Source organism: Peromyscus maniculatus, chromosome 19 (assembly GCF_049852395.1).
Source record: "Peromyscus maniculatus bairdii isolate BWxNUB_F1_BW_parent chromosome 19, HU_Pman_BW_mat_3.1, whole genome shotgun sequence".
Taxonomy (NCBI): Eukaryota; Metazoa; Chordata; class Mammalia; order Rodentia; family Cricetidae; genus Peromyscus; species Peromyscus maniculatus.
The window spans coordinates 43,629,923-43,657,473 of record NC_134870.1 but is presented as its reverse complement, the minus strand read 5'-3'; the positions used below and the strand labels follow the sequence as shown (position 1 = coordinate 43,657,473).

The 27,551-nt window shown below is 42.5% G+C and overlaps 1 protein-coding gene and 1 long non-coding RNA gene across 3 annotated transcripts; one reads left to right on the top strand and one right to left on the bottom strand.

Annotated features, from left to right (window-relative positions):
- Positions 1-351: 351 nt before the first annotated feature.
- Positions 352-2,238, bottom strand: LOC102904987 (glycerol kinase-like). The gene has a single exon (XM_006987479.4). The coding sequence runs from the start codon at positions 2,179-2,181 to the stop codon at positions 535-537; it is 1,647 nt and encodes a 548-aa protein (XP_006987541.1). The 5' UTR covers positions 2,182-2,238; the 3' UTR covers positions 352-534.
- Positions 2,238-27,551, top strand: LOC121824024 (uncharacterized). Of its 2 annotated transcripts, none has more exons than XR_006065756.2 (3): positions 2,238-2,292; positions 6,223-6,373; positions 27,292-27,551. It is a non-coding gene; the product is annotated as an uncharacterized LOC121824024 (long non-coding RNA). The 2 variants fall into 2 exon arrangements; XR_013046089.1 differs by lacking the exon at positions 27,292-27,551 and adding an exon at positions 10,579-11,541.

Here is a 27,551-nt window from a genome sequence, read left to right as displayed (position 1 = left end):
ACAAAATTTAGAAAGTTAAGTAGATCATAAAAACTCAATAGGACATATAATCAAATGAGACCTCTTTGGAAATGCCTTCTGATGGGTAGAAAAGATTTTGGAGGCTGAATTATAAACAAAATGTCAATCACTTTTAGTAGGTTAGTAAAACCCATAATTAGACCTGTGTAGGCAGAGACAGAAACGCTGGACCATCCGCACCTCAGTGTGGTCAAAGATCACAATGGACAAGATATTAATAAGAAGTGGGCAGGATGTTAGAACCCTGGAGGGATTCCACTCAGTGGTAGGCACTCCAGTGAAAATGGTTAATGTTAATAATAAGAAAAAGAAACCAATATTGCTGTAGCATTTCTTTTTCTGCTGCTATTCTTTATTTCACATCTCGGGTCTTCTTTGAGATACATACAAGTGGCACGTAAACAAATTCGGAGTCTGAATAGTGGCGTTGCATTGAGACAACAGCTGGATTCTTTGTTAGGTAAAAAGCTCTCAACTGGGGGATCCACAAGGTGGCATGATTTGTGGGACCCCTTAGATGTACCTTGCCCCAATTAATATCATCATGCTACTCACTATATAAAAGCCCAAAGTCATACTGTTGAACATGCTGGGGTCATTTTCAGGTGTCTGAGTCAAAACCCAGCCCATTGACTTCATCACAGCTTTCTTCCATGTGGCATAACGAACTTCACTTTCCTCAAGGTTGATCTTAGGTTCATACTTCTGCATCTGGACGACTGACAAGTCCTTGGGGTCCAGGCTCCACACGCTAACCCCTTCTGCAGCCCCTGCTGCCATGGCGGCCCCCAGGGCAGTTGTTTCCGGCATGAAGGGTCTCATCACTGGAATGCACAGAATATCTGCTTGCAGTTGCATAAGGATTTTGTTCTCGGTCATCCCTCCGTCTACCTGCAAATGTTTCATGGGTGTTCCACAATCGGTATTCATGGCCTCTAAAATCTCTTTGGTTTGGAAACAAACAGCTTCTAATGCAGCAAATGCAATGTGGCATTTATTGGTGAACTGAGTGAGTCCACAGATGATCCCTCTGGCACTGGGGTCCCAGTAAGGTGCATATAACCCTGAAAAAGCTGGAACAAAGTAGCAGCCATAAGAAGTGCCTACTTCTCCAGCTAAATTTTCAATTTCCCTCGATGCCTTAATAATTTCAATATTGTTTTTTAGCCAGCTAACAACAGCACCAGCAATACCTATTGAACCTTCCAGTGCATAATAGACAGGTTCCTCTCTGCCAAGCTTGTAAGCCACTGTGGTCAGAAGGCCGTGTTCAGAAGCTACACACTTTTGGCCTGTGTTGCATAGTAAGAAACAGCCTGTTCCATATGTGTTTTTGGCTTGTCCATCCTGGAGGCACAGTTGTCCCACCAAAGCAGCAGACTGGTCCCCCAGACACCCAGATATTGGCACACCTCCCAACGGCCCAATTTTCATTAGGCCATAGATCTCAGAAGAGCTCCTGATTCTGGGAAGGATGCTCATTGGAATTTTAAAAAAATCGCAGAGCTCTTTGTCCCATTGCAAAGAATGGATATTGAAAAGCATGGTCCTGCTTGCATTACTTACATCGGTACAGTGGACACCTCCGTTGATGCCTCCAGTCATATTCCAGATAAGCCACGTGTCGACCGTCCCAAAAAGAGCTCTGCCGTCTTCGATAGCCTTTTTCACTTTCCTCACATTGTCAATGAGCCAGCAGAGTTTCACTGCACTGAAGTAAGTGCTGATTGGGAGGCCCGTCTTGGTCTTGATAAAGTTATTGCCTTCTGAAATGCTTTTGTTGAGGGTCTCCACAGTGGACTGCGTCCTTAGGTCAAGCCACACCAACGCGTTGTAGAGAGGTTCTCCAGTTATCTTGTCCCAGACTATAGTCGTTTCTCGCTGATTGGTGACACCAATAGCTTTTATGTTGGAAATCTCAATGCTCTTCTGTCCAAGTTTCTCACATGTTTTCTCTATACAGTGGTACACAGACTGCAGGATTTCCATTGGGTCTTCTTCTACCCATCCTTCTCTGGGCAGCTCCTGATTTACTTCCACTTGATGGTGATCAAGTAGTTCAGCTGTTTTGGAATTGAAAACCAAAAAACGCGTTGAGCTGGTACCTTGGTCCACTGCCCCCACCAACGGCCCCAAAACCGCTTTCTTAGCGTCTGCCATGAATCCAGCTTTGGTGGCAGGTTATCGCGTCTGGTTTCCTTGGTGATGACAGTGGGCGGGGGAGGGGCCGGCACGAGATCAGAGGCGATTGGCTGAACCTCTGACTTCCTGGTAACTACCTCATCCATGGCCTTTCCTGCTCTCCAGATGCGTATGACCAACCGTGGATATAAAACAGGCATCTTAAACTTAATTTGTCCAAAATTTAACCTGAGATATTCCCTCAGTTGTCCTGTGTTATCAACTTAGTAATCAAACTTTCTTTTAATTCATCCAATTGCTCTGCCAATATCCTAGCAGATTACGTCTATTCTCTTAAATCTCACAGTCCACCAGGAAATCCAGCCAGTTCCCTGTCTAAATGACTGCTGCTTACCAAATTTACTCCCATTGTCTTGGTACATATAACAGTGTCTTCCTGGCTGGTCATTCCCCATTCTTCTGTTCTAAAAAGGGTTTCTATTCAAGCTCTAGGATGGAAAGATTTCCTGAAAATGAAAGTATGATCATGCCCTTCATTGTTCAAATTCTCCTCATTGTTTCCCATACATTTACAAGAAAATTCAATGTTTTTCTGATTGTCTGGAGGGTTCTAACTAGTGAAGTTTCTGGGCATATCTTCTGCTTCATTTCCCTCTAGACTTTTTGGATATACTGGATGACCTGTCTTTACTTCAGACCATGTGTCTCAAAGCACCCTCTCCATGCCCCCCCACACACACACCACGACTAGGAAGGGCTTCCATTCACTTTTTTAAAATTCTGTGCTCAAACATCTCCTCCCAAGACACATCTCTGCCCATCGTGTCTGAATTAAAGTCCCAACCTTTCAGCACAGTTCCTTTCTGATCTGTTTTGTTTTTTTCAAGGAAAAGTATTTATCTACCCCCCCTTCCATTCCTTCAATGAGAGCTCCAAGAGTTCATGGGGTTTTGTGTTTTTCCATGGACTGCCACATTCCCAGTGTCAGACAGGGTCTGCAGCATGGTGGGTCCTGAAGAAATATGTGTCTTGTGAAGTTTAAAAATTTCACTATTTATTTCTAGAGAATCCTGTGACACACTCTCTCAAATATTTGACATCTTTCCCCAGGACAGAATTAGACATATAACTCACGAATTCAGGCAGTTGTGTGACTTTCACAGATGAACACACAAAGAGCCTGCCTACAGTGTTTTCTCTGACCCTCTACTGTAGAACCGACAATGCTGTAGACAAAGGCTGCCCTCTCAGCCTGGGACCCAGAGAAAACCTTGTGGAGGAAAACTACAGTCCAACCAAACGTAAATAAACATTGTAAATCAATAAGCATTGCTGATAAATAAATGTTGCTGTGTTGAAGCATTGAGATTTGGGGACTATTTCTATAGGTATAAATAGTTAGGCAACCACAGGCAAAGGTAGGGGGCTTGGCAGTCCCTGACAATCTGACACATTCCATAGGTTGCTTTAGCTGGCTTTTCCTATTAGCTTAGCACTTTATGACTTCAATATTTGATTTTTAAAAATTAAAAAATATCAAAGCAGCAGGATATTTGTTTTAGTTCAACCAGAGACCATTATCTTATTTTCCCATATTTTCCGAAAAAAAAAAAAAAAAAGCATTCTGAGAGAAAGTAACTGAGTGTCTTATGAACTCAAAAACTATTTACCAAGTATGGCATATTTGGGCTGGAGAAATGGTTTAGCAGGTAAAGTTAAGAGCACTGGCAACTCTTCCAGAGGGCTCAGGTTCAAGTCCCAGCAACCATATCTGTAACTCTAATTCTAGAGGATCCACTGCCCTCTTCTGGCCTCTGTTGCTACTGCATGTATGGTGCATAGGTACACAGAGAGACAAAACACTCATACACATAAAACAAAAATGAATCTTTTAAAACAGGAGGAATTCTGTTTCTAAGAGAACAAAAACAAAAATATGAGAGACTTGGAAATAATACCAATTCTCCAGATTGACTGAATCTGATGAATCTCTGGGATGAGTAGTACACACACACACACACACACACACACACACACGTATGTGTGTATTAATATATATAAATTTATATATTCAAACTTTATTATGAAGTACCGACAAATAAAGACACCACTCAATGAAATTAACGAGATCCAAAGTCTGTATTTCAACGAACTTCTGTATAGTTAAAACCCAATCTGAAGCTGGGGAACTTCATGTTGGATTTTACACTTATACTAGCAAATGTATTTTTATGCACTTATCCATCAAAAAAAAAAAAGAGTACTCCGTAGCAGAGTTAAAACTAGAAAAACAATTAACTTATCTTTTCAAAGTACCCAACTGAGTCTAACAGAGCTAAAAAAGCAGTACTCAGAGTAAAAGTTGTTTTATAGCAATGAACCATCCAGAATTGTTTTACACCACTCCATTAAAATTCACACAACCATAGAACTTGTACAGTTGGTTCACAACACTTAATCTTCTCAGTAGAAAAATTTAAGTCTATCTAGGTTAATATCTCTCTAAAGATAAAGATACTCGATTTAGTTTCACCTGCCATCAAGTGGAAATAGCTTACTCTAATATTCTCCAGGAAGTATGCCTTAGATCCAGTCTTTTAGAAATAGATAAGAAAGCCATCTTAATGTAATATAGGCGACAGGAGACTGACTTGGACCCAGCAAGAGAAGTTCCATCATTATTACAATATAAGACAGTTGCCTCCATTATTTTACCAGCGGTAGTTTGGGGGGTGGGGGAGCAGTCTTCAAGAATCCTACAGGAAAATCAAGGTCATGTTGTTAGGTGGCAGAAGCACCCAGTGTTGGATGGGAAGACAGAAACTGAACACCATGTAGATATCTCCAAATGCTGGTAATACAATAAAAGCTTGATATATATGCATTATGCCCACAGTGCCTTCCCTTACAAAGATAAAGAAGTGGTTCAAAATCTCTTGTGCTCATGGTGCCTTCCCTTACAAGGATGGAGAAGTGGATCAAAGAAAATCTTACAGCCCCTTAACCTTTCATTTGACCTTGATGACAGGATTGAAAGCCTCTTAAAATGAAAATGCTAAAGGAAATTAGGGTCAGAGAGTTAGAGAAAATAATATTCATCTCATGGTGCTCTGAAAGGAAATCAGGAATCTTACACTTAGGTGCATTGTAGTCACTTTTAGCAGCAAGAAAGTTATACCGACCTATCACTGTTCAAAGTAAGCTATGGAGTGAGGGTCATCAAGCCAGAAGCAATAGCTGCAAGCATTGTGGTTTTTTGGCTAACAAGGATCGGCTCTGTCCACTTGGCAGAAAGCCTTGGTCTCATCCAGATGCGCATGGAGTGATCAAGGAGAAGCAGATGAACATTTACTACTGCTGACTGATGAAGAGAACTGGTCTACACATTCTTTGCCTTCATTTCTAGTAACACAAACACTGGTGAGGGTTTTTCTTTCCCATGAAGTAACTAATTACTAGGTAAGTTATTTTAAATCCCAGCATTACTTACTACAAAGAAAAAATAAATTCCTTCTGGCACTACCTTCAAAGAAAAATTTCAACAGGATTAAGTTCCTTTAATCTACATGCACATAATAACAGCCTCTAAAAAAGTCTTTGTCAAATCCCTCTCTGTCTCATCTTTTCTCCATCCACACTCAAAAATAGCCCTTTATACCCAGATTTTATGGCAAAGCCTTTCCAAAGTACAGTTTGGCAATTTATGGGCATAATTTAGAATAGTCCAAACACAAATAAATTAATTACATAGAAAACCAAGGGACAAACACACACTGCTTCAGGAACGTTCAGAAAAGGTAAAGACAGGCAGATCTTATTATCAGAATAGTTTTAGTAGTTCCAGAACATCAGAGAATCCTGTTCAGCAAGTTTTCAGCTCAAGTAGTGTATATGCATTCATAAGAAACTGAATTACGGAGGAAGTTTGGTAGGTTCCTGCTCTTCTGATTTTTTTTTTAATTTACTAAGTTAGAATCAACTGTTGTTTTACTTTTTCAAAATGATTCATGTTTGTGTGGCCTTGTTTTTAATTAATATGTTAAATGCTTTTCATTGCAGGCTTTCGTCATCTGAGTACGGTCCAAACATTGCTGGGAAGAGTGAAGGAATCTTCCGTGTTTAAATCTACTTTGTTGCTTTGGGACACGAAGTGCCTGTTCATTTTCTCGGACTCTCCAGCTTCTAATTCCCATGTAATAACCAACAAACTGTAAGTTCTCCTCCAAGACTGTCAGTGGAACAATGTTTTCTTTCTTTGGATAAAGCTTCACGAATCCTTCCCCCAACCCACTTTACTCAAGGGAAGTGTTATTTTAGTTGGGTAAATTTATGAAGAACATATATTTTAGTACTTGTTCTTTCTTTCTTTCTTTCTTTTTTCAACTTTCTTTTTTGAGTCAAGGTCCCATGTATCCCTAGGCTGGCCTCAGACTCCATATGTAGTCAAGGATGTCCTTGATCTCCAGACCCTCCTGATTCTAACTCCCCAGTGCTGGGATTACAGGCGTGTGTCACCACTGTCACATTTAATTTTTATTTCCTGTTTAGTTGCTGGATACACATACATTAGCACACACACAAACATGTGGAGGAAAAATGCTTTGTAGTCATGTTAACATATGAAACTTTTGGCATTTGAGACAAAAAATAAAATTACCCACCCTCTAATATCATGTTTCTAAAGTATTTCTGAGTGTTTATTTTCTTCATAGTTTTCTAGTATTCATAATTTGTATTTTATATAGAGATTTTTAATATGTTACTTTCCATTAGTGAGCAACTTACCTACTATCAAGAAACACACCTGTTTTATTCATATCTGTGAAAAATATTTTTAATGTTAGCACATGAGCTTATCTGAATAAATGAATGAGTCAGGTTGGGCAGTCGGTCATTATAGTGGGAACACACATACATTTCATGTTCTTGCTAAACACAAATAGCCTTAGCCATTTATAGGGGTTTAATCCTTGGTGTATGATAACATTTAGAAAGTGGTTTAAGGGTTGAATTCTTTATTGGCAGTTTTTAAGAAGGTTCCATAATAATGATTCAAGGGAGCATAATTAAGTGCAGTTCTTTTTATGCACTAGTATCGAGATGGTCTCTGAAATTTTGAGAGACAGTGTGCCACCCTATTTGCTTTGGTAAAGCATAATCTTGGTCAATGTGTGAAGATTGCTTGCCATGGCTTTTGTACATCAGCAGATAGTTTGGGATCATACATCAAAAAATGGAGAAAATCTAAGATTTTAGCCTATATGCATGTCTGTTGAATATCACAGTGCTACTGGAAAAAGACATAGGTTCCTAATCAGAGGTAAACAGTTTATCACACACACTAATAAGGAACATATTTCTGTGCTGGTGGCAGAGTCCCAGTCCTCCAGATCAGTGCAAGGAGAGCCATGATGCTCCTGAAGCTATGGTTGTTACAGAACAGAGATTCTGAGCTCAGGGACCCTCAGTCTTTCACAACAGAAGTATTTCCCTGATGTCTGCTCAGGTGGGCAATGGCATATCTTCCCAGCTACTCACCATACAAACATCCTTAAATACATGATCTGGACAACAGAGCCATAGGACTGTTATTTGTAAGATGTACAGAAACATGACACACACAGAGAATTATCTCAATGTCAGGTGTAGGGAAATCAAGGGGCATTATTATGTTAACTGGTCATGGACATAAAACTAAAACCCAAAATGGCCTTCAGTAGTTCACATGACTCATATGCTACCATCAGAAGGATGGGACAATGTTATGAAGACCTAGAGCCTAAAAGCCAGATGAGAAGGAAGGAGGAAGAGGGCGAATACCTCTTCTATCAACTGCTGTGTCTGATGGAAAATAAGGATTGATGCAGAAAATAGAACAAGATGAGTAAATGGATAGAGGTGTGTGCGTCTCTCCTGTCACACTGTATTGTCATTTGGAGCAAGTTAAATGATTTCTCTTTACTTTCATTTATTCTTAACTAGATCATATAAAAACCAAACAGCACTTTCAAAGGCCGCCTGATCTCTGCTTAATACACAGCTACGTTATTATTTTCATAGGCCAGAGAAGGACCCAAAGCAAGAGGCCAGACATGCCATGGATTGTAAGGGAAAGAAAGGGCAAGGAAAAGCCATTTTTCATCATTTATGTAGGGGCTTTTCAATGCCAACAAGGAGAGCATATGAATGGGGCTCATACTTGTTCTTGTATTTGTATCTATACTAAAAGTAAACAGTAGTTTTAACATTTGGAGTAAAAGAGAGCCTTAGTTATGCAGGAAGATTATGTCTGATTTTTTTTTTAAAGAAATCCTAAGTTGCTTTTGTTGTTTAGGAACAAAATGCTATAAAGCTCTTGGAGAATTATAAACTGTTTCATTCATCATTTATTCATTCATTCTTTTATTCAGACTTGGCATGTCCCACAAATTCTTACTAATCAAAAATTAAGATAATTGCCTAAGTTTCATTAGAAAGTAGCTGCAGTGTTTCAGACATTGAGACACTCATGAACTGCAAACCCCAGAGGAAAGAAACTGTACTGATGAGAATGTTTGCTGTGAGGTGAAGTAGTCCAGAGAGAATGGATCCCAGCTACTTCTGTTGGCTGCTTTTCCATCTGCATCCCCTGGAGAACTAAGGGATGTAGCTTGTGCAAAGACTAGATTCCAGGGACAAGTGTTCCTTTACTTCTCCAGTGCTAGCTGACCCCCTCTATCAGTTCCTTCATCAGACACTATATATGAATATACTCAATGATTTTTCTAGAATGCCATTTGCTGTGTGCTACACTTCACATGAGTTTTGTCATTAATTTCTAGCAACAGTTCCTTGAAGTGGCATTACTAATTTCATTGTGTAGTTGTAAAAATGGCTGGAGGCACTAAAGAACCAATGCAAAGTCCCCGATTTGTAGAGATAGATATGGGATGTACATCCAGCATCTACATCTGCGACAGATTGATTCTTCTAGCCATTCTGCAATGTCTCATGTGTTCTGCTCCAAGAAATTATGAGAGCACCTGATGTAGCTGATGAGTCTGGGAACTTGGCCATTTCTCACAATAGACACCAAGTCTCTCTTCAGCTCTCCTTACTGTCCTAATGACAAATTTCAGTTATCCCTACCTTTCCCCATATTTCTGAGTTCTAATCTTATGAGGTCTAATTTTTCGTAAATTTTCCAAGTGCATCCTCCTGCAGGGCTTGACACATGTCAGAGATCTTAAAAGATGCTTGTTGATCAGGCTTGCAACTTAGATGATTCCCATCTCAGTGGGCTTAATAGTGTCCAAAACACTCATTACCTACCTACATCTTGCCTTAGGATGTCCCCTCTGTTTTTTCCTTTGACTAAGTGAGGTCCCATCTCTATAAATTATAGGATCTGCCACATCTATACATTGGTCACTGATAAACCATGCCAATCTCATCAAATTCGCTTGAACTAATAGCTCTATTATAAGAACATTTTGGAAAATTCACCCCTCCCCGACTACACACACACACACACCAAGTTTTACTGTACATTGTAAACCAGTACTCCTAGAACTGTTCAAACTAACCTCATCTTTGCCAAGATCCATTAAAAGTATTCTTAGATTTGCAAGTGACTTTTGTCAAATTAGCACCATTATCATAACAATTGTCATGTAGTAGGTGATGCTCTATTACTTTCAGTGCCAGACCATTAGAAACACCTTTGTGACAACAGATAAGAAATCAAAGGAATGTTGGGAAGAAGAAACGTCTCATAAGTTTAGAGAAAAATTCATGTGTGATATGTAAGTTGTTCCTTGGAATCACATCAGACGATTCACAATATCCAGTGATTAATCGTCACTACAGTTCTCATATCTACTTAGCCATGCTTGGCTCTCTTGACTTCTGTTTCTCCTACTACCTCCTCTTCCTCTTTCTCCTATTCTCCTACTTCTTCCACCCCTTCTCTTCCTGTTTTTCCTCCTCCCTCAATAGAACATGTTTGTCAGCTCCTATTCAAGTCTGCCGCCACTAGTGTCCTTGAATGCGAGGACCTGACTTCTTGTCTGCTTGTCCTAAGAAAATGAGGCCTTCCTTTCAATTCTCCTTCCTTCAGAGACTCAGTGCTCTTGTGTAAAAGACTGCAAAATACTGAGATTTTCTTCATGATCCCATGAGTTTACTCTTGACTTTGCCTCTCGAACAAATTCATTTCAAACCAATGATCTCACATGTAGTAGAGTCAAGGAAGGAATTTCACCTTTTACTCATGGCACTTGTAGTTCAGAGTCCTGAGTGGACTTTTAGAGAGTAAACACATTCCAGACAGAAATACTGGAGTATAGAATGTGGGACAGCATTGATGTACTCTACACATATGTAGGAGGAGTTTTTCTTTTTCTTACTATGTTTCTGGTCCTATTGCATTCCAAGACAGGAAGCAGTGAGAAGACAAGAAGGAGAGCTATAAAACTTCAAAGCCCACCCCAGTGACCCACTTCCTCTAGTAAGACTCCATCGCTGTAAGGTTCCAGAACTTCCACCATGGTATCATCAGCTGAGAACCAAGCGATCAAGCATATGAACTTGTAGGTGAAATTTCACACTCAAACTACAACAGGACCTGTCTCATGAATGAAAATTCCTGAAAACAAGCTGTCACTGAAGAGGCTGAATGACTAGAACTTCAGGATGATGGAGAGGTTGGAATGTTACAGGTCTAGAAGATTACTTCATCTTGCACTAGCTTCAGATCCTGGAATAGCCATTCCTTGACCGTATGTGTCAGAACTAACATCCTGTGATTAACTGATCAAAACCTAATTGATGGGGATCTGTTGACTTAGCAGGCCCCCTGGCTTCCTCCAACCCAAAAGATAAGAATACCATAAGATAGAATGTTAGGCCTGTAGAAAAGCTTCCCCCATCTTCCTGTAACCACCTCTCTGATGTACCCACCAATGTATTTTAAGCTTGCCTTGATTTGTGACTTTCTTTGTTTTGGAAAACTATGAAATTTCATGAAACTGCTTCTACATCAGAACATAGAATTGGGGGTAACCTCAATCTGTGATCCCAGGCCATGGTCACTCAAAATGGCTCCAGGATAAGTCACTCCTATTCTCTTTAAGATGAGAGCTGTGTGTGTGTGTGTGTGTGTGTGTGTGTGTGTGTGTGTGTGCGCTGATACTCATGAAAATTCATACCTGCACACTTACTATTTTTATTAGAGAGTTAGTAAGGTAACTCAATAGGTAAACCACTTGCTGTCAAGCATGATGACCTGAGTGACACCTGGGACCCACACTGTGGAGCTGGAAATGAACCAGCTCATGCAAGGTGTCCTCTGACTTCTACATAGCAGTCATAGCATACTTGCCCACACAGAAGACAGACAGACAGACAGACAGAAATAAAGGAAGGAAGGAAGGAGAGAGAAGGTGGAGGAATATAGTGAAAAAAACTAATTTAAAACGTTGCCATTATAGCCCTTTCACTAGCCTCTCCATTGAACTAACTGATGGCCTGGGTTTCTCTTTTCCAATCTACCGAGCTAGCCTTTCTCTCCCAGGTGTTTACAGTCTTCACAGAGCGCTCTGTCATTTGGATATGCATAAATTCTGTCTCATAAATTAGCAATTAAACATAACATTTCTTGGTTGGAGCATTAACGCGATTGATTTGCATGCCTCACTGATGGGAGCTGATGAAGGAAGACCCTGGAGTCCTTGTCTTTTTCCTTTGGCTCGAGGGCCAAGACCGTGTTTGGACTTTCTAGTACACTCTGCAATGTGTGCAGAGTGTTGTGCATCTTGAAAATGTACAGGACCCTCAAAAACATTCTTAAGCATGTATTCTATGCCAAGATGTGTTCTTGGCACTGAGGTTTCAGTGGCAAGACACAGGCCCCACAGTGAAAGCGTTCTCGTTACAAGAACTAGAAGTTGTTCTCCTGTTCTTTTAGACATTTTATTGGTCATTATCTAGCAACAACAGTACTCAGAGAAGTTCAAATAAATAGTCAAAGCCCACATCCTCCTTCATAGTTGTGCTGTGTTGTGGTAAAGGGAGAGGTCTACGATGTCAGTGACTTTACACAAAGTTTGATCACACTCTTCACACCCTGATATGGGTATGATGGCTCCTCTCCACCTACCACCTGAGCATGTATCTCCCCCCCCCCCAGTTAAGGAGGGAGTGTAGTGTATGCTGTTTCAGTTTCCAATTCAGTCCTTGGTTATGTTCATTATATGTGCATGGCTATGTCAGGCACATGGACTCAAGTGGACTGTTGAGGGTCCTGGGAAATGTATGAGAGATACTAATAAATAAGCAAGAACACTAGTGTTCTTTTCAATAGTACTCCATATTAGTTGAGAATTTCTTTGCAACATACCTTGTTCTGAGCACTTGACACTGGTTACAACCTTGTGAGGCAAATCCTGCCACCGATTCGCTTTATGGACCCAGAAACCGAGCCCCAGAAAGGATGAATCATTTCTTAAAGGCCCCGCACATAATCATGGATGGGGCTAGCGTTTTTAATCTCAGACTTTAATTTCCAAAGTTTTCTTTGATTCCACTAACTGTGTTTTAAAAATAAAAGGAAACAAAAACTAAAACCCCTCGATGAAATGCTTGCCTTTTTCTCAGGCCAAATTCAGGGAAACACCCTGCAGGATAATCCCTTCTTTTAGTTTGAGTGACCAGAAACACCACTCTGTCCCATCATAGCAGCTTCCCACCTCCAAATCTGTTTCCTGAGCAACCTCTCTGCGCTCGCTCCCTCTCTTCTTTGAAGGAAAACACTTGTTGTTGTTTATAACGAAGTAGCTCAAACATTTCAGTGAGCTCCCTTTGAAGTAACAAGCTGAACTTAACAATTAAGCTGAAAGCCATTTCTGCTTAAATTTTACTGTTCTTTTCCAACTTAAAAAACAAAAAACAAAACAAAACAAAACAAAACAAAAAAAACAGTCTTTCCAATGGCTAGCCTGAACAGAGGCTACTGAAACACCATGTGGCTTATGTAAAGGTGTGTTCAGTGACTCGGGAAAGTGAAGTACTCCTGGGCTTACATTTTATGTATTGCTTTCTTCCTATCCAACTTCGACGCCTCTCACCCTTCTTTCCATGAGAACCAAGAGACCACGGAACATTATATGTGCCTTAGTGATGGCTTATGTAGCTGAATGACTGGAAAGCTGGACCCAAAGGGAAGCCAAGAGCCTCTATTGCCACCTGCTGGGCCCTGTTCTCGCATCAGTCTCTCTGCTGGACCATCTCTGGTTCCACATTTCTGCCTCCGGCTGCTTTTTGTCAGCTAACTTTAGCTTGCTGACGTTTGTCAGTGTTTCAGTTTCAATTTGGATGGAAAAATTCTGACGGAAAAGCAACAAAGAGTTTTAGCCTTCAGCATCAACTACTCTTTAAACCCACCCTACTTCATCAACAAGAATAATAGCTAACCACTTCCCCACAATGCTTAGTGATCGCCAAGTGTTTTCCATTAGACCTAAGTGGAAAAACTTCCCAGGATGCAATTTTAAGGCAGTGACATATTATTAATCAAATGTGTTGATTAGCCTAGGACAGTAAATAAGTGAACTGTTTAAAACCTTCTTAAAGGGCCTATCTTTATTTTACAGACCGATATTGTTGGGGATGTTAGGTTTCTATTCTTTTTTCTTTTAAGAAATGAGGTACATTTCCAACTACATATCAATTTACAATGACATCTACCATTAATTGCATATGCCTTTATACCTTACCCTTATATGGAGGGGAGAGTGATAAGACTACATTCATGGTCTTATCGCTTCTCGGCCTTTTGGCTAAGATCAAGTGAAGACTACATTCATGGTCTAAAGTGAAGCCTTGCAAGTATTTCGTAAAGCATTTGAAAGAATAAATAATTCAATAACATGCAATATGAGTTTGAAAACTGAACACAGGCTCTTAGTATTCAGAAACTGTCTGAATGTGAAGCTTTTACCATCCCCAAACTCCCACTCATGTAGTCAACAACAGCCATGGCTAAAGCAGACTAGCATGGTTGAGCAGAGAGAGTTTAGGGTTGAAGATGTATAATTTTTAAACACAAATCCCATGCTGTGTCTCCAAAAGGAAGGGCTCCACTTGCAGATAAGCTGGAAAGTCCTTGAGTAGTTGATGAGTTGGAGTCAACAGAAGTCAATATCTCAGCAAAATTATTCATATCATTTGACAAAATTGACTCTAAATTTTGGCTAGAAGAAGAAATGACTAAGAAAACTTAGGAAAGCACTTAAAATAGAATCTTCCCAGAATATATTTTAAGGATATGACCCTGTATGTACAAAGAAAAAGATTAGAGGAGAGTAGAACATTCCAGGTGGAGCCATTTATATAAAGGATAATTAAAACTATAATAGTAAACTTCACTGGGTATAAAAGTTATATTCCTACTGTGTATGATAATTAAAATCCTATGTGAATTAAGAATTAAATATAAAAAAATAAAATTGTTAAAAGAAACTTAAATAACTATACAGTTTGGAGATAGAGGTTGGTAAAGCTTGGTTATCACACTCCTAAGACAGAAAGCAAGGATCTAATCTATTTTACTGTGTTGAATGTTGGACTGGCATGTGATCTCTAATTAGGCAGTGTTTTTCACACATAGTATGCCTACAGAGGGATCTAAGGGAGACCTAGGAGGTTCTCTTTAATCCTCCACCGCACTTTACACCAGAGTTTAGAAATGAAGTGAATGATACCAAGTGGCCTGAACCTAAGTGAGGCCCTTCAGGCTCTCGATTGGGCCTCACCCCTTCTTCTCATTCCACATCCACAGAGCAGCCTCCCTCCTCCCAACACCTCTGCCTTGTCATAGAAGAAACTTCTAATCGGGAATTATGAACTACTGTTCACTAACAGACCACCAGGTACATACTTCTCTGGAAGTGTATTTTAAGCAAAACTAGAAATTCAAAATTCTCAGGATATCACGGTCACTTTTATCCACTGATAGATATAAAAATCCCCTAGATTTTACGTATCTCAAACTCAACACATACCAGCCATGCTGTGTGTCTCCCCATTGTCTTGCCAGCGTTTGTTCTCAATAATTATGTGTTGGGAAAGCTCATAAATTGCTTATACTTAAAAAAAAAAGAGGGGTGGGTGGGGAATACTAATTCACATGCCCAACTGCCTAAAAGCAAGCACACTTGAAGAAAAATATTTTTGCCTGAATTGCTATGTTCTTTCTGCTCAGTATATCTAGATAGTTACATTTTATGTTGTGTGTACATTTTGTTAGAAAACTGGCCAAAACATTGCCTGTCATGAAGCCAAATTGAAATCTATATGCTAAATATTTATGGTTATTCCTTCAGAAAGTTGGCAGGGAAGAAAGAGATGAAAGGGTCACATTTTATGACTTCAGAAGTAAAGGCAAGTCCCTTTTATAGTTCGCTATCACTAAATAAATAAACAAACAAGCAAATAAAAGGAGAAAGAACCAAATCTTGGCCTGGCATTGCTGTGCCTGGGCCACAATGATTTGTGTTGATTGCTTCTAAATGCTGCCCTCTTCTGGGCAGAAAGTGCCAGAGGCCTTATTAGCAAGTCTGTGTGAGCACTGGAAATTAAGAGAGAGAAAGAAAACCAGAAAGGCAGACATATCCTCGTGGGCCTTTCCATTCATTCTCCGACACTTTTTCGACTGTAGTAATTTTGTCAAATACTCTCCAGAAAGGAAACTGGCAAGTCATACAATTTGTCCAACTTGCGTTAAGTACCTCCAGAAAGCTGGGTCCTCAGGAGACACGAAGCCACCACTGATATTCCTGTTGCCAATGCTCCTCTCCTTTCTGTACACATGTTTTGTACTACCATTCACCCCTGGCCCTTGCGGTTCCAATTTACTGTCTTCTGCTGGTCTCACAGGTAACTGCCATGCTTAGCATGCCTCCTAGTAGATGCCTCAGAACCTTTTCTGTTATCCCATTATGTAAGGATTTTCTTTCCTCTTTGCTAGAAGGCGTATGGATTTGTTTTTCCCCTTCTGCGTCTAAGTACTCCCACAGTCTGAAAAGGTGTTTGTACTAGTAGTTGAACAGGACTGACATTAAAAAAATGATTTGAACAGACATAGTATCTTGAACCAGGGCAGATAACTTTTATTCATTACTTTTCTTGCTTCTGTGACAGAAGCCAATTAAAGGAACATGAATGTATTTTGGCTCACTGTTTCTGGGAACAGCAGTTCATTACTGCAAGGAACCATGGTGGCTGGAACAGCTCAGTCTGTAACAGTGGAGGACTTAGAGGATGGCTTGGTGCACCTTGGTGGACTAAGAACTAGAAGCAGATGTCATACCTTTAGGGCCTGACCCCAGAGACTCACTTTAGGTAGCCAGGCCACAGTCCCAAAGGTTCCCCAACCTACCAAAGCAGTGTTCCTAGCTGGAGATCATGAGTGTATGAGAGAGAGTTCAGCTTTAAGACATAACTGCAGCATTAACTCTGATAACTTGCTTTAAGACGACCTGGCAGTCTAGAACACTGGTGGTCCTTGTCTCTGACCAAAACAGATTCTAGACAGCTTCCCACCGTAGTTTCCTCACAGCTACCTACTGGTCCTGCACACTAGGGTTCACTAACTAAACTGTCTTGAGTCAAGAAGCGAGCGCAACTGGGAGATGGCCAGGAGGACCGAAGGACTGATGTGTTAGCACACCAATGACAGGCGCTTTCTAACTGAACTGTGTTTTAGAAAACAGCCATGAGTTAAGTTGTTGAATGATCAGGAAGTTCTATGAAAACACCAAAGAGACTAAACCAGGGCAATTCAAGTGGAAACAAAACACAGCCTAGCCTGCAACCTTGGAGCAGCCCAGGTTCTTATGGGTTTCCTCTAGGGCTGGCCTTCAGTCTACCTTTAAGACTGAAAGGCCAGAGCCGGGCGGTGGTGGCGCACGCCTTTAATCCCACCACTCGGGAGGTAGAGGCAGGTGGATCTCTGTGAGTTTGAGGCCAGCCTGGGCTACCAAGTGAGTCCCAGGAAAGGCGCAAAACTACACAGAGAAACCCTGTCTTGAAAAATAAAAAAAAAAAAAAAAGACTGAAAGGCCAATTCCAACTTACATTGTTCTGTGAGATCCCATCATGACATGTTCTTTCCATCAGCATAAACTACAGGAATTAGAAACCACACAGCATGTTTTGACACACCCACACTCAGCCTTGTGTTATGCCTATGTTTTCTGGCTTCCCAGAAAACATATATATCTTGGTGGGTCAGGAAACCAAAGCAGATGTCACCTTCAGTGCCTATTGTAACTGTTGCAGCTCTAAAGGGAAAGTGATCCCAATGGAAGTGTTAGAGCTTTGTTCTGGTGAGGGGCAGTTTCCCCAGCAAAGTGGGTACAGTCCTTGCTTCTGGAAAGGTTTCCCTAATGCAAGTGTAACAACTCTGCTCCAGCAGAGGAGGATTTCCCCATGGAGGAGACTGTCACAGCTCTGCTTGGCTCTGCTCTGGAGAAATGTTATAGCTCTGCTCAGCTTCCTCCCAGCAAGGGAACGTTTCCCCAGCCAAAGTGTTACAGTTCTGCTCTCCTGCAAGAACCATTATGGCTCTCTCTGCTCTGCTCTGGAGAAGGGAAGTTGTTACCACAAACTTCACTCAAGAGATTTATGGGGAGGGAGGATTCGAGGAGAGCGGCTGCCTCTGCCACAGTGGAAAAGGGGCAGCCCCAAACTGCACAGATACGGGGCTTATATAGGGCTTTTTAGGGACAGAGCTTTCTAAGGTGGAGATTTTCAGGGTGAGTATTGGTAGAATTTCAACTGCTGAGCTTGGGGCAAGCTCAGAGATTGGTTGGATTTCGTGCTCGGGGACTGGTTGGTTTGTGCTCAGGGATTAGTGGATTTGAACTCCTGAATTCATTAGGGGCAAGGTATATTTCTTTGGCTCTGGTCTTAGGGCCAGGGTTTTCTTTCACTGGCCCTTTTAACCCTCTCCCTACTACCAAAGACCCACTTGTAGGAGCTCGACTACAGTCCCACATGTTCCCCATCCTGCCAAAGCAGTACCACTAGCTGGAGGCCAACTGTTCAAACATGAGGCCATGGGAGATGATTCCTATTTCATCCATGTTTTTCTCCCTTGTTTCCTTTTTTGTTTTTGTTTTGCATTGTGTTTGTTTGTGTACTGTGCATGTGTACATGTTGCGTTCCCATGTATATGGACACGTATGTGTAGGTGAACCCGTATGTGTATACACATGCATGTGGAGGCCCAAAGTGATGTCAGATGTTCTTCTCATTCATTCTCCACTTTATTTATTGAGGCAGGGTCTTTCATTGAACCTGGAACTTACTATTTCCTTCTAGTCTCACTAGCCAGCTTGCCCCCCACCCCCACCCGGGGAGCTCCTGCCTCTGTCCTCTCAAGGGTGGAAAGTACAGGTGCTCACCACGGTGCCTGGCTTTTATAGAGGTTCTGGGGCTCTGAACTCTGACCCTCACACCTGTGCTGCAAGTGCCTTATCCCATGAGTCATCTTCCCTATCCCCATTCAAATCTCTACCAGGGGAAAAAATTCAAGGCCTGAATCTCCTTATTGAGATCAAGAGTCCCAAGTCCTCTCTGGTAACTGGAAAGATTGGCACAAAGTATTTACCTGCCTTGGCAGGTGCCTCTCATCAGATGCTCCACAATTGCTACTTCTTTTTTCATAAAGTTACTGCTGTTCTGCCCTTGTTTGTCCTTGTGTTGACCTTGCCTCCCCTCTACAAGGGACACCTGCTTCTTGTTCCCCAACCACCAAGATGTCACAAATTGTGCAGTAAGCCCCCACCCCATGGCTTGCCCCCGTACCCCAGGCCAGCTCGTAACAAGCCAGAGTAATTAAAACATTACTGTGGACTTGAAGAAAAGATCTGAAATTCAGAGTAGAATGCAGGAAAGCCACACTGAAAACCTGGGAACTGACTGGTGCTCTTGCCTTATTCCAATGGAAGGAGTCTCTCTCCTGCCCCCACCCACCAGTCTGTCTTGCTGACTAGTTCCTATGGCTCCAGTCTCTTCTCATATAACCATAGGTCCTGTAGACCCAGTGTGGAGTAAAAAAAAAATTCCAATTCATTTCTTGTCACATGCTGGTCAGAGGACGAGGAATCCATTTGTTTCATAGTAATTGTTCAGAATTAGAGCTCTACTTATAGACTTTGTGAAAATGGCCTCTAGTGTTTGCCAGATGAGACCAAACTCAGAACCAAATTTTGCATATCAAAAATACCTATAAAGCACTTCTTTAAACAAGTAACCAAAGTTTCTTTGCTCTGAAAACTGACTGATGTTAGGATCCGAATGCGTGAGAAGGGTAGCAAACTTTAGGCTTCACCGTTGTCATCCTACTTTCCTGGTCATCCACCTCTACGCCAAGAACAATGTCTTATCTCCCTTGTTTGTTTTCGAAATAGTATTGATTTACACGTAAATATGCGGCAGATCTTCTCTCCCTGGGGTCTCAGTTAGAACAGGATCCCCAGTCTCCTTTCACTTAGATACAGTTATACCACTGAGGTTTGGTTTTTTTGTTTTTGTTTTTGTTTTTTGTGAGTGAATACGAGGAATGGTTACCATTCTTCTAGACCTGGCTTGAAATGATGAATCTTTTCTTCTTTGGGCAGGCTAAGAGTAGAGGCTCCCCCACCAGGGCGACTTCTGATACCTAGATGTTAAATGCAGAAAACAGGGGGCATTCATCAGCCTGGGGCCTGTGAGTCCATGAAAAAGACACACCTCAGTAAACTGCTTTCTTGCTCAGTGCTGTTTAGAACAAGAAATAAACCCTGGTCTTATTTGAAGACATTACTCTGTTTTGGGTCTGTTTGTTACTCTAAATACCTTACTTCAACCCAAGCTGTAACGGAAAGCCTAACAGTCAGAGATGTCTTTACCCTGGAATAAGCAGAGGTCTATGTGTGTGCGGGGGTGGGGGTGAGTGGGGTGAGTGGGGTGAGTGGGGGGTGGTGGGGGGTGGAGGGGGGTGGGGGGTGGACACGAATGGTTAAGGAGAACACTAGTTTCACACTTTCATTACATCCATCTCAATATTTGTCTAAAATTCTGCTGCATGGACTTAATTGCTTTAGATAAAGAGCTAACATTTTCTTTCTTCCTTTCTTTCTCCTCCTACTCTCTCATCTCCTTCATTTGTTCTTTCAAGACGAGTTCTCACATTACAGCCTAGGGACTTGCTTTGCAGTCCAGGATGACCTTCAGTTCTAATTCTTCTGCCTCCTGAATGCTAGCAATGTACCACAGTGCCCAGCTCTACACCTAATATTACCATGAATGTTCTTTTAAAGTAACTATCATTTAGATGAAATCATTCACTCAACTGTCTCTCTGGGCACTGCTTGGTAGAGACAAGTTTCTTGGATTTTCTTCAAATTAAACACCTTGCAAGTCAGGTAGTGGGTGGCACATGCCTTTAATCCCAGCACTTGGGAGGCAGAGGCAGGAGGATCTCTGTGAGTTTGAGGCCAGCCTGGGCTATAAAGTGAATTTGAGGACAGCCAGGACTGTTATACAGAGAACATAGAGAAACCTTAAAAAAAAAAAAAACCCAAGCAACAAAACAAAACAAACAAACAAACAAACAAACAAAAACAACCACAAAAACACCTTAAAAGTTGAGAAACAGGTAGCAAAGTGTGAAGATTTGATTAGGAAAGACCGATGATTTTATGTCTTTAATATGACATATCCACCAGCCCCAGGCTCCCGTGTTAAAGCTTAGGTCTCCAGCTGGTGGCATTCTTTTGGCAGGTTTTTAGAAATTTGGGGTGATTGTGGTAACTAGCTGGAGGAAGCATGTTACTAGGGGTACGTTATTGGGGGTACCTCATCACTAGACCCCTTTCTTTGCCATTTTCTCTGATTTCTGGATGCTGTGTTGTGGACCACTCTGTACCACGATTCCCCCTTCATAATGGACTGAAATCCCTGAAACTGTGAACGAAATAAATCCCTCCTCTTTTGTTGTCTTGTCACAGCAAGGAGAAAAGTGACTGTTGCAAAAAACTGCTGTCAGAGAAGTGGGGTTATTACTGCAGCTTTCTGAAGCCTTTGGAACTCAATTTAGATAAAACTTGGAAGCGTTCAAAGAATCAAGATAGAGAAGCCTTAGAGTTCTTAAACACAGCATAATGGGCAATTCTGACAGGAGCTGGGAGATCACACTGTTGACAGGAATGTGGAGTAGTGGCTGTTCTCATGATATGTACGATGCTTGGTATTGATCATCAACTTAACGGGGTTTAAGAAACACAGTTACCTAGGAGACACGCATCTGGGGCATACTATACCAATAAGGGGTTCTCCTCATTGTGTGAGGTATTCGTTTAGTTCTCTGTTGCTTTGACAGGCACCATGACAAAAAGTATTGTACTGCGGCCCACACAGCTGGAGCACGGAATCTGGCAAGGGACGACGAGGTTAAACAGCACTCTAGACACCCAGTTTCAATTTGTCAGGGAAGCAGCTCTCTTTATTCGTAACAACATGGGCTTATATACCCCTCCAACAGCAGGAGTCAAGGAATGGTTACTCTGTATCTGTAGGCAAGCCGGACTCTGTTTTCCAAACAGGAAAAACCACAGGGGAACTGATCCCTAGCACCCTCCGGAACCCAACTGCACATTTTTCACACAAACAACTTAACTGGGACAGGACAAAAAAGGGCAATTAAAAATTAAGGCAGCAAACTTACTGCTGCCAACAGTATTGAATAGGAAAGGGTGTATTTGGCTCACACATGGCAGTCACAGTCCATCATGGAAAGAGTTCCGGGGCAGGAACTCAAGCAGGAGCAGAGGCAGGAACTGTGGCCGGAAGCTGCTTACTGGGTTGCTCTCCCTGACTGGCCCAGTTTGGTTTTTATTATATAATACAGGACCCCCCCCCCCAGGGCCAGCACACCCACAGTGGGCTTAGTCCTCCCATGTCAACCACTAATCAAGAAAATGCTGCACAGGTCAGTCTGATGGAGGCAGTCCCATGTCAACCACTAATCAAGAAAATGCCGCACAGGGCAGTCTGATGGAGGCAGTTCAGTTGAGTTTCCCTCTTGCTCCATGACTCTAGTTTGTGTCAGGTTGACATGAACTAAGCAACGCAGGTTCACTTAGGTGAAAACATCAACCATAGGGAATGATCAGCACCATACCCTAGACTTAGCTTCTGGACTGCGTAAGGAGGGGAAAGCTAGCCGACTGCTGTGTTCTCTGCTTCCCGACTGTGGGTGCAATGTTACCAGCTACCTAAAGCTCCTTCCTCCATGACACCCTTGCTCCGATGAACTGTCCCCTCAAACTGTGGGCCAACATAAGCCCTTACTCTCTTAAGTTCCTTCTATCAGGGTATTTTGTCACAGGAAAAGTTGTCGCTAATACAACTTACATTTTCTGTGTCCTGTGACCTTGGACAAATCCAAATTCGAAAGTAAAGGGCTAACTGGGCAGAAGACATTCCAAGGCAGCTGAGCATTTGCTGTGGGTTGGTTATTGCTGGATGCTTTTAACTTGGTTTATAGTGGGATTTGGGAGCAAATAGAAGAGCCAAAACATTTGAATAATATGAAGTGTGGCCAGAAAAAAAGCATCTAAAGTTGTGGGGATGGGTGTGACTAGTAGGGAGATTAACACCATTAGAAGGAACGGCCCAGGAATGTGGCTCGGCTGGTAAAGGCATGTGTCACATGTGTCACCAAACCTGATAAATCTAGGTATAATCTCTGGGCCTCATGTGCTAGAAGGAGAAAACAAACTCCCTGCAAGTTGTCATGACCTCCGTAGATGTCCCATGCCATGGTTATGTGTGACGTGATTCCTACAGTGACATGAACAAACATCTGTTCACCCCAGAGGGAAAACTAACAACAAACCAAAGTTGGATATCACTGAAGTCCAGGTGGTTACTTACAGGTATATGGGTGGGTTACTACTGGAAGCAGAAATGGCCCAAAGATAACTAGGTCACCAAAATTCCACCCCAGCACTGGTGGAAGCTCATGAGAGCGGGAAACCTGGAGCACAGTGTACAGTATGGAGCGTGTACAGCAACAGCGTGGAGGGTGGCCTTTCTGGATAGCTCAGTTTCTCTGAGCCCCTCTTCCATGCAGCTCATTGAATCTGTCTCTCAGCAGTCCTTACAACTTATATATGCTTGGCAGCCCCCCCCCCCTGCCGTGTGTGTGTGTGTGTGTGTGTGTGTGTGTGTGTGTGTGTGTGTGTGTGTGTGTGTGTGTTAAATTTGATCAGTTTCAGGGACTTCTTGAAACCGTTGTTGTTAACTTCCAAAGCTTAACAGGTTTCCCAGCATGATGGAATGTTTCACCTCCCCTTAGAATATTCTGTTGTTTTACCTCCCAGTAAACATCCTGTGTCTTAAGGAGCTTCCCTCCAAGATGGCCTCTCTCTCTCTCTCTCTCTCTCTTTCTCTCTCTCTCTCTCTCTCTCTCTCTCTCTCTCTCTCTCACACACACACACACACACACACACACACACACACACACACACACGGGGGTGGGGGTGGGTAAGGGAGATAATTTTGAAAGGCAAGTACTTTGCACTGGGACAATAGAAAAGATACTTTGATGACATCTCAGGAATTGGCTGGAAAACACTCATTACAGGCTGCAGAATAAAAGTATAAACTCCTTTGAAAGATCTTTTCCTGAGAGAAGAGAGAGCTACCATGTGTCCTCTCTACACAGAAGCTCAGCAGCCATGACTGGGCAGGTGAGTATGTGTGCAAAATAATGCACAAGCTGATGTAGACTGTGTGGTCCTGATTTTTCTCCTGTGCAGGATGTAAGAGTTATAGGTTTGTGGACGCTTCCACACACATTTCCAAAGAAGGCCCGAGAACCCCAGCACTCTGCTAGGGTTAGGATTCCTGTAAGTAACCCCCAAGAAGACAATGCATAAAACTGTGAGGTTGAAATCTAAGATGTGGTGGAGACCCCCGGAGTATTGGAGATGTCAGCAATGTGGGTCATTCATTGCCACAGGCAAGGAGTGGAGTGACATTTTCAGCACACACAGAGAGACTGTATGTGCTGAAAATGTCAAGTCCATCAGAGATGAGGTGTACAATCTCTTTCAGGGTCAAACCCTGATACTTCATGGCCTTCATGCCACACATAGAGCAGTAGGATTTGATGGTTGCCTTGCTGGTTTTCAGCCTTGCTTTGGTCCCATCTCTCCTTACCAGGTTCTGACTCTTCCTGTTTAAAATGGAAATATTTTCTCTGTGCCATGGATAATTTTATTTTGGATTTTTTTTTATAGGAGCTTACAGGTAATAGTTTGCCTTGAGACTTAGAAGTGACTTTGAATCTGCGTTTTTGAACAACAGAGGAACCATTAAGACTGGGTTCATTATGAGAGGAGATCATGAGAGCCTTTGAGGGACATGGGAAGGATACTATAATTTGAATTAGCCCCTACATCTTCACTTATTAAAGCATAGTTCCCAACTAGTTGGGCTACGCTGGGAAGTTTGGAAATGTTAGGACATTAGGACACGGGCCAAGGTGGGGGAAGCAGGTCGTTCGGGGTGAGTTCATACTCCTGGACACTTCCTGCCATCTTCTCTGCTTCCTGGGTGTGATGATATAAACTCTGCCCACTGTGCCTTGCTTGCCTCGATGGTCTAATGCCCCCGAAATTATGAGCCCAAATAAATCCTCTTTCTGACACCATTCTGTTAGATATTTAGTTCACAGCTACACGGAATCAACTCCTACAGTGGACTATCTGGGGCATGGAGTACTGACATTTTCCTCCAACAAAAGCAAAGTCTGGGCAGTTGTGGGGTACATGGTTGAGGTGGGGACACTGATGAGAACTATGAAGGTGTCACAGAGGGAAGAAGTTTCAAAGTAGGGAAAGGGAAGTGCTGAAGGTGAATTTACTACTTGCTAATTTATCAATGAACAAATCAGAGACCTTTGTCTACCCCTTCCCTATACTTGAAATTGTTTTGATGGGTCACCCATTCAGCATTCCTTGGGATATGTGCATCAAGGAGTGTTGTTTGGTTGTCTCTTAGTAGAGCAAGCAGCGGAAGACGAATTTTCTCTTGGATGTGGGAGATGTGCCTCTCTGATCAACATGGAATCCTACCTTATGCTTCATAGATGTTATATTATTTACTTTTCTGTTGCTGTGATAAAACATCATGACCAGGGCATCCTAAGAATTTATTTAGGCTCACAGTTCCAGAGGGCTAAGTTCCCATCATGGCAGAGAAGCATGGCATCAAGTGGCAGGCACGGTGGCCGGCGCAGGAAGCTGAGTGCTCACATTTTCAAACACAAGCAAGAAGCAGAGAAAGAGCAAACTGGAAGCCAGGGAGGTTTTTTACTCTCGCAATCCCCAGTGACATGCTTCCTCTAGCAAGTCTCCACCTCCTCAGGCTTCCCAAAGAGTGTCACCAACTGGGGACCAAGAGTTCACATAGTGGGAGATTCAAGATGGTGGTGGCAGCCAGCACCCCTTGGGCCTTGGGACTGCTCCAAAGAGCCTAAGAGACACACAGAGGCTTTGTAGGGGAGACACAGATGCAGAGGGTGTACCTGAAGAGTGCACAGTATCTCCGGAACAACAACAACAGAGGCAGGTGTTAATGGAAAGATGTTTTTAAATAGTGGTTTCATGGAACTTGAAAAAAAGATGTCGGGAAGGAACGGTATGCTTGGCAGAAAGTGGAACTAGAAATGCAACATGGCGGCAAGGGGCATGGGGGCAGCCACAGGGAGGTTCAGGCCACCACTGGGCCTGCCTCACCTCGCTGCTAGAGCGTTGCTGCCTCTCCGCTCGCACAGTGGGCCACTGTGGCACTTGCTTGCCCTGATACGGGGAGAAGAGCACAAGCCTGGAGCTCGCACGGGTCCTGCCCCACCCCCCTGCACGGCCTCTGAGCAACTACAAGACATCCAAGATGAAGAATGGCTCATTTTCTGGACGAAGTCTGCTGGAAAGACTTTCATGGTCCATGCTGCTGCAGGGGGGCCATGCAGATGTCTGTGGTCTGTGCTGCCCCTGGAGGGCCATGTTGGTGTCCGAGATCCGTGCGGCACCCTGAACCATGTTGATGTCTATGATCTGTGATCTGTGCTGCTGCGCTGGGGCGGCAGTTTGGTGTCTGTGCCCCAAGCTGCCTCTGGTTGATGTGGGCAAGGAAGCTTCTTTTGCTGTGTTAGTGATGGCTGCAGATTCATAATGGGGGAGAGACACTGAATGCTTCTGTGACAACTTCCTTGCCACCCCCCCCCAAAAAAAAAAGAAAAAAAGAAAAAGAAAAGAAAGAAAGAATTCCAGACAGGAGGCTATCAGTGAGAGTCTTTAAAAACTAGCCGGGCGGTGGTGGCGCACGTCTTTAATCCCAGCACTCGGGAGGCAGAGGCAGGCAGATCTCTGTGAGTTCAAGGCCAGCCTGGGCTACCAAGTGAGATCCAGGAAAGGCGCAAAGCTACACAGAGAAACCCTGTCTCGAAAAACCAAAAAAAAAAAAAAAAAAAACTGATGAAGATGCTGAAGTGAAGCTCTTCACAGTTGATGGCTTCTGGGGAACCGGGGTTGGGGGCTGGAGAGTGGGACCCTCCATTTTCTTTAAAGAGCTGGCCATTGGGAGTTTGACCATGCTCCGATGAGTAGATGGGTAACACAAACTGGACTTTTTTTTTTTTAATTTTATGTTTTATTATTTTATTTTTTGAGGGTGGCACAAGGGTTGGAGCGTGGACCTGGGAGAAAGGGGAAGAAAGTGTGGTGCATTGTCTAAAATTCCCAAATAATTAAAATATTACGTTGGGGAGAAAAGTTCAAATATCGGAACCTATGGGAGAAAGTCTTATGCAACAGAAGAGTTGTTTTAGAGACTATGCTATGAACATCCTCGAGGTTTTGCAGAGGATAGACTCTGCTAACTAACAGGCATCTCAGCTGCTTTCCTTGACCAATGGAGTCCTTGGTGTGAATCAGTGAGAAAAGCTGCCTCTGTGATATCTTTGCCAGTCTCATCTTATCGCCCCGCAGTTAAGCTTATACCCACTTTAACCTAACCCTGCTCTTTTACACACAGGAGTGAAAAGCATTTCCAGAGAGACAGAGTGGAATCACAGGTCACAGCATCTGTCTCTGATGTCCTCATCTCCCTTCTTGCCCCAGATGACAACACTGGGATTGAAACCATTCAAATGCAGCCTTCGTGAGATGGCAGAACCAAGTCTACCTGGACGTAGAGAACAAGAGATTTCATTCTACTTTGGCCTTTGAGGAGATCTATTAGAAGATTTTTCTAATATGCTATTTTAAAAAACAATAAAAGTGTACCATCCTGCA

Bases quoted from the DNA above. Each gene is read 5' to 3' on its own strand.
- LOC102904987 (XM_006987479.4), bottom strand. From the start codon at position 2,181: ATGGCAGACGCTAAGAAAGCGGTTTTGGGGCCGTTGGTGGGGGCAGTG.